Consider the following 6987-nt stretch of genomic DNA (forward strand, 5'->3'; position numbering starts at 1 on the left):
GGCTTCTTGTTGTGACAGGAGAATGTGTGTGTGTCCTGGGCCCAGGCGGATCGGTATGTATCTCGCACCGGTACGCGCTGGAGCGCCGGGCTGGGGGGTCGGAGGAGGGGACCCGGGGAAGGGGCAGCCAGGCTGGGCAGTGCCTGAGGGCTGAGCCCTGGGCGGAGGGAAGGATTAGCGGCTCTGCTGCTCGTGTTTCTTGTTCCTCCTTCCCCGTCCTCTCCAACAGGCTAATTCATTTGAGTCTGTCAAGTGTCTGAAAGGCACCTGGAGTAAGGGCTTTTATCTGAAACCACGGGTGTCTTTGGCACAGTTAGGGCAGGTGTGTTGGAGGAATCTGCACAGCATCAACTGGCCTTAATAGTACAGTTTGCACAAGCCTTTATTAAAGGAAAGAATATTATTTTTTTCCTTTTATCAACCTAATACTACAAAAGTGATAAAACAGGTCAAAAACATATTTGGCCTGAAAAGTAGCATTTGTACCCTGTGCTGGGCTTGGAGAGGTTTTTAATACTGGCTCAATTCCAATCTCTTGACAAATTTTTATTGGACTGTAAAATTTCTACTTAACATCTTTTCTTTCTCTGTCTCTTCATGATATAGCATAATGAACTCTGGGTCTTGAAGTAATTATTCGAGGGCTAGTTGGAGTGTATGGTTATATTTGGGGCATCCATGTTGCAATAAATGGGACAAACTTAGGATATATGTCACATCAGGTTGACCAACTTGGAATTTCTTTTACTTAATCAACTAGGATTTATTAAATTTAGTATGTTGAACAGACTGATATATTAAGCTGACTTGCATCTGCCTTAAATGATACAGGCCAGGGGAAACTTGAGGCTAACTTCTTCCTATTTCCTCTTGGTTTTCATGTAATGTTTGATAAACTAATGATTAAAATTCAGCAAAATAGCCTCTGGTGGCACTGTAGAGCCACTATAACAGCAGTACATTTGTATTTTTGCTTCATCATGGATCAGCAGCAAAACTGTAAGAACAGTTGTGATACCATGTATGGGTCAGCACTGAACACAAATGCATAGCAGTCAGGGGAATGTGATTTGGTCGAATATGAAGTGGTGCCACAGACCAGGCAAACCTGTAAAACCTTGAGGTTCCCATTCTGTAAGCAAAATTGTTGCTTTTAAATGTCATGTGAAGAAATATACATTACTGTTACTGAAATAGCTCCCTTGTAATGAGGAGGCAGTGAATAGATTTTAAACCTATATTTGGAGTTGCAGTTTACTTCTGTCATGCTGTAGGCAAATGAAGCCTGGGCTGGAGGAATAGACTTCCTGGGGTGTGAATGGCTAACATAAATTTAGTGTGCAACTAGAAGTTCAAGCCAATACACTGCTGCTGAGTATCTGGAGACACTGGCTAGGGTCTACAGGACTACAACCAGAGCTCTTCTGGTAGCTGAACAACAGACAACCGGCTAGTTCAGTCTTCATAGATGTCAGTGGGAGACCCGGGAGAGGTCAGTGGACAAGAAGTCAATAAGTAAAGACTGACAGCCACAAATATTAGGAAGTTGGAGTGGTAGAAACATGATTTCTACTTTGCTTTCAGCATTTCTGCATCTTGTAACAGAGAAATGGGCTCTGCTCCTGGTTACTTAAGGAGAACAAGCAAGCATGGAAAGAAGAATGTGACTTGTTTACTTCTTTGGTGTCAGAGAATGGGGTGAATCTTCCTGTATTTCCAGACACTTCTCAGCTGGTCTGGGTGATCAGAATCCTGAGGCAGAATCTATGCATAGCCTGTAGAAAAGTGTGACTGCAGGATGCAATTGACCCGTGTGGCATGATCCTTTAGATTGATTATTTTTTCAGCAAGGGCATACCAGTATTGCAGATGAGACATAACCCCTATAAAATAGACAGTAAGCTCCAATACTCAATGTAGTGACTGAAGGCTGTTGCACAACACAACAGTATCCAGTTTTTCAGTAGAACAGTTAAATTTGAGGTACAGTGGTGCTGATAGACCAATACTTCAGACTGCAGTAAGCCTTGTACAAGATAATTTTGTAATAGTCTTTTCTAAGAAGCAGCTTTTATGTTGAAACTTGATCATTCTAAGTTGGAAAGAGAAAATTTAATTACCTTTGACTGTGTGAAGTACACACAAAGCACTGTTCAACTCTTTTCCTCTGTGAAATTGTTTTCTCAAGTACAGCATTGTTAAAAGACTTCCTGATAATGAGGCATAGTGAATAAGGGATTTAAGAGGCACTCATATTAATTGTGACTTGTGATTAGGTATGAATGGGGATAAGGAAGAGTTTTAGAGTAATTTTTCTTCAGATAAATGAAAACTTATAAGGAAGGCTTTTAGATGTGGCAAAACGTGGTAGAATACTTTTCTTGGATACCAAACTTAATAGGCTCTCTTAACACTGAACTAGCTTTAGGCTGTTGTGCAGGGCTCTAGCTAGTTGTGGAAGCAAATGCATCTTGCATGTAGTCCTTCAGTCGAGTAGCTTCTTAAAGCAATAGATAATCCTAAAACTTACTGGGGTAAATATGCTGCTGGTAGGAGAAATGCATCTGCTTTCTGCCTCCTGTAGCTTTATCTGATAAGCTAGAACATAGCCACAGCAGTCTATGCAGCAATCTGGTATATGTACACCATGGCATCATACTGGTTTGTAGTTTTTACATATGAGAGGGGGGAGAAGAAATGAAACCTGCTACTGACTTGTGATTGCTTAAAGAATATCTGCTGTATGTGACCTACTACCTGCTTTTACTGTCTAAACCATCTTAAACCCATTTGTATGTCATCTGAGTTGTGTCTTGAATCTTACTGTTAGATGCTTTATCTCTTCAGCTCTTTGTAGAAAGACAGTTTTCCTCCCTATGTGCCACCTCTGCAGAGGTCTGTTTTCCCACTCATTTCTGAGAAGCCTTGTAGAGGGTGGCAATACTGCAGAGTGCTTCACGTCAACTGTTGTGTTTGAAGCTGCCTTCTCTGTCTGGATGATGTTTTCATTTCCTGCCTATCTGGTGTAAGAGCTAAATAGCTGTGCTGAACTTGAGTATGCTATAGCTTTTCTGTTGTAGCCTAATGTTTTGCCTATAAGCAAGCACCTCTTCAAGCCTTTTCTTTCTCAACACCTGTGAAGCCATCAACTCCACATAATTACCAACTTTGATGGGGGCTGTAAATGTCTTAACATTTTTCCCAGAACAATGTTAGCTGTCCCCCTAAGCATGGTTGTTTTCTTGTCTTTCAGCAATTCCAGTCCGAAGCTCCAGGCTCCCATCGCTGTCTGATGCCATGCCAGCACCAGCTCATCTGTTTCCACTGATTCGTAACTGTGAGATTAGCAGAATATGCAGTACTGCGTGTTACTGCCACCATAAACATCTGTGTTGCTTGTCATCTCATTTTGCTCACAGTCACTTCAGATATGCACCTCAGAAGAAATTTGCAGCACTTTATAGGCCAAAGGAGAACTTTAATTACTTCATCCACGCAAGGGATTATGCTTCTACGCCACAGAGATTTTACCTCACTCCTCCACAGGTCAACAGCATTCTAAAGGCAAATGAATACAGTTTCAAAGTCCCAGAATTTGATGGTAAAAATGTAAGCTCCGTTCTTGGCTTCGATAGCAACCAGTTGCCTGCTAATGCTCCCATAGAAGACCGGCGGAGTGCTGCCACTTGCTTACAGACAAGAGGGATGCTTCTGGGTGTGTTTGATGGCCACGCAGGCTGTGCTTGTGCTCAAGCTGTCAGTGAAAGACTGTTTTACTACATTGCTGTCTCTTTGTTACCTCATGAGACTTTACTTGAAATCGAAAACGCTGTGGAAAGTGGCAGAGCTCTGTTACCCATTTTACAGTGGCACAAGCATCCTAATGATTATTTTAGCAAAGAAGCTTCCAAGCTTTACTTCAATAGTCTAAGGACTTACTGGCAGGAGCTGATTGATCTCAACAGTGGAGAGACCACTGATGTGAAAGAAGCTTTAATTAATGCTTTTAAGAGGCTTGATAATGATATTTCTTTAGAAGCTCAAGTAGGAGATCCTAATTCTTTTCTCAACTACCTAGTACTGCGGGTAGCCTTTTCCGGTGCAACTGCCTGTGTGGCCCACGTGGATGGGGTTGACTTGCACATTGCAAACACAGGTGACAGCAGAGCGATGCTGGGGGTTCAGGAAGAAGATGGATCTTGGTCTGCAGTTAATCTGTCCTATGACCACAATGCACAAAACGAACATGAAGTGGAACGTGTGAAGATGGAGCATCCAAAGTCTGAAGAGAAAAGTCTCGTGAAACAAGATCGTCTCTTAGGTCTCCTGATGCCTTTCAGAGCTTTTGGCGATGTGAAGTTTAAATGGAGTATTGAACTACAGAAGAGAGTAGTAGAATCAGGCCCAGATCAGCTGAATGACAATGAATATACAAAATTTATTCCTCCAAACTATCACACTCCCCCATACCTCACAGCTGAGCCAGAAGTCATACATCACAAATTACGGCCGCAGGACAAGTTCCTGGTTTTGGCCACCGATGGGCTGTGGGAGACAATGCACAGGCAAGATGTGGCCAGAATTGTAGGGGAGTACCTCACTGGTGTTCACCACCAGCAGCCGATAGCTGTTGGTGGCTATAAGGTAACTTTGGGACAGATGCATGGTCTCTTAACGGAAAGGAGAGCGAGAATCTCTTCAGTATTTGAAGATCAGAATGCAGCGACTCACCTGATACGTCATGCAGTGGGTAACAATGAGTTTGGCACTGTGGATCACGAGCGGCTGTCCAAGATGCTCAGTCTTCCAGAAGAGCTGGCTCGAATGTATAGAGACGACATTACGATTATCGTGGTGCAGTTCAACTCGCGTGTTATAGGTGCATATCAGAATGAGGAACTGTGAATTCAGCGTAGTGAACTAGTTGTCAAAGTTAACAGTGGCCAGTATGAGCAGCAAATAAAAAAACACCCAACAATAAAACCTTCCCCAAAAAACCACTCAGCAAACAAATTGGTTGCTAGATTCAGCATATCCATTGTTCTTTGCCTTCCCCCAGAGCTCTGAATACATGGGAAGTGCTACTGATCTAACACAAACTTGAAAAGGCTGTCACAGCTGGGGAAAAGAGGGGTTTTGTAATAACTTTGCACTATTGATTTCATCAATGCTGCTAGAACAATGTCTTCAATTTGGCAGACTTGGATGAGGGAGGGAAGGAGGATAAAGAATTAACTGTCAAAGATCTGGCTGTTCAAGAAAAAAAGCCTGCTTATAAATATCTGTAAATATCTACACATTATCTTAGAGCATTGTTGAATTCGTATAGGGCTAATTCTTGCAAAATAGATACATGGTTATTTGTGAATATTTTGTCTGCTGGCTGTTCTAAGCAGAAGGTCACTTTAACAAAGTAAGTCTTCAGTGTAACAAACCTGTCTCATATAGGTGATGTCATTCACTTCAGGGTATCTGTCTGCTGACTTTCAGTGCAGGTCTAAGCCATAGTCAATACCTGAGATGCTCTTACAGCTTCACCATATCTTAGACATGATAACTTCTAAACCTCTTGTGCATTAATAGTTTCTTGGCTGTGGGTTTCTGCACAACGTCTAGGGCAATAATGCATTACAGCATGCAGTAAGATGCCAGGTAACTTCGTGGAGGACTTCACTTTGCAGTATGAAGAAACTTCCAGACTTTTCAAATTGTCAGTGTTGTTGGTCAAGACTCTGTTGGCTTTTCTAAAGGTCATGTCCTTCATGGACTCCACCCCTGTCTGGTGTTACTGATCTGGTAAATAAATGGTCACCTGAAAAGATCAGGAAATCATTGCAAACCTCTTTGTGGCTTTGTAATTTGCACTCATTTTCACTTTGGCCGTTTCAAATGGTCACATGTTGGATGTCTTGCACTTGAACTCGTATTTGTAAGTCGAGTTAAAACTAAAATTGAAGTATGGCTTGTAAATAGTGTTTTAGTTGGGAAGCTAACTGGCATGTGTATGTATTCAATGGCTTTTTCTAGCAACTTCTTTATTTGCAGCTCTGTATTCCTGGACAGCTGATGTATGCATGTTCTTACAGTCCAGAATGCTGTCACAGAGCAATCTTGGAAATGGGTCTCTCTGGCTTGTAATGGTTGAAATTGAGCTTAAGATTGGCTATAACTTATGTGCCTAAAGTTGTTGGGCTTGTAACTGTAAAAAGTAGGGACTGACAACTAATTTATTGGTCATCATTGCATCTGTGCTGGGTATGTTGCATTGCATACAGATTTATTTTAACCTGCCCTTAGGTTAAAAACTCAAATGCTGGCTGAAATTCCAGCCCGTGATGACTGAGAGAACACAAGTAACTTGATTCCTGTGTTCTAGAGAACAATGATAGGTCAGCTTATTTCACTTTCCCAGGTGTTTCAGTTAGAATACTTCCCTAGCAGCCATCATAACTAATTAAATCAACACTTCAAAAACATTACTCAATTAAAATGTTTTGTGGCATTTCAGCTAAATACAGATGTTGCCAATTAATGCTACTGTGGTACATAGGGTACACTTGGTTTGATGGATGACCCTGTGCTATGGTAAACATTGGCTCCTCAAACTCAAAACTGCTATGTCTACTTAGTGGCCTGCAGCTCTAATATGTCTGTTTCTTTACTCAACCTTAAATATCAGATCAGTGTTGCTGTAAGGTTAATGATACCTAAGTTCATGTTGAAGATAGGCATAACCCTTCTTTATTTGAAGGGAAAAGGGGAGCTCTGAAATGCTCAGACAAGTAGTGGCTGTTGACGTTGCTTCTGTATGTTGTGTTTTGGTGACTGTCCTTAGCTGGGTCAATAGACTTTGTTCTCTCACTCAAATGCAGTCTGTATCTATGCTGTTGCAGTATTTAACTTTCTTACTTTTTTACTGTTAAAGCTGTTACATGTATTGATGTATTTAACCTATGATTATTGATACAGATTTGGTACAAGTCATAG

The 6987-nt window shown here is 41.5% G+C and overlaps 1 protein-coding gene across 1 annotated transcript; it reads left to right on the forward strand.

Annotated features, from left to right (window-relative positions):
- The first annotated feature begins 21 nt into the window (after window positions 1–21).
- PDP1 (pyruvate dehyrogenase phosphatase catalytic subunit 1) lies at window positions 22–5065 on the forward strand. The gene is made up of 2 exons (XM_010153402.1): window positions 22–53; window positions 3254–5065. Exons 1-2 carry the CDS (start codon window positions 23–25, stop codon window positions 4903–4905), a joined length of 1683 nt encoding a protein of 560 aa, XP_010151704.1. The 5' UTR covers window position 22; the 3' UTR covers window positions 4906–5065.
- Window positions 5066–6987: the final 1922 nt, after the last annotated feature.

This window comes from Eurypyga helias, unplaced genomic scaffold (genome assembly GCF_000690775.1).
Source record: "Eurypyga helias isolate BGI_N326 unplaced genomic scaffold, ASM69077v1 scaffold1756, whole genome shotgun sequence".
Classification (NCBI taxonomy): Eukaryota; Metazoa; Chordata; class Aves; order Eurypygiformes; family Eurypygidae; genus Eurypyga; species Eurypyga helias.

Coding starts and splice junctions, on each gene's coding strand:
- PDP1 (XM_010153402.1), top strand. CDS start 23: ATGTGTGTGTGTCCTGGGCCCAGGCGGATCG. Junction 54..3,253: donor TCCTGGGCCCAGGCGGATCG/GTATGTATCTCG, acceptor CTTGTCTTTCAG/CAATTCCAGTCCGAAGCTCC.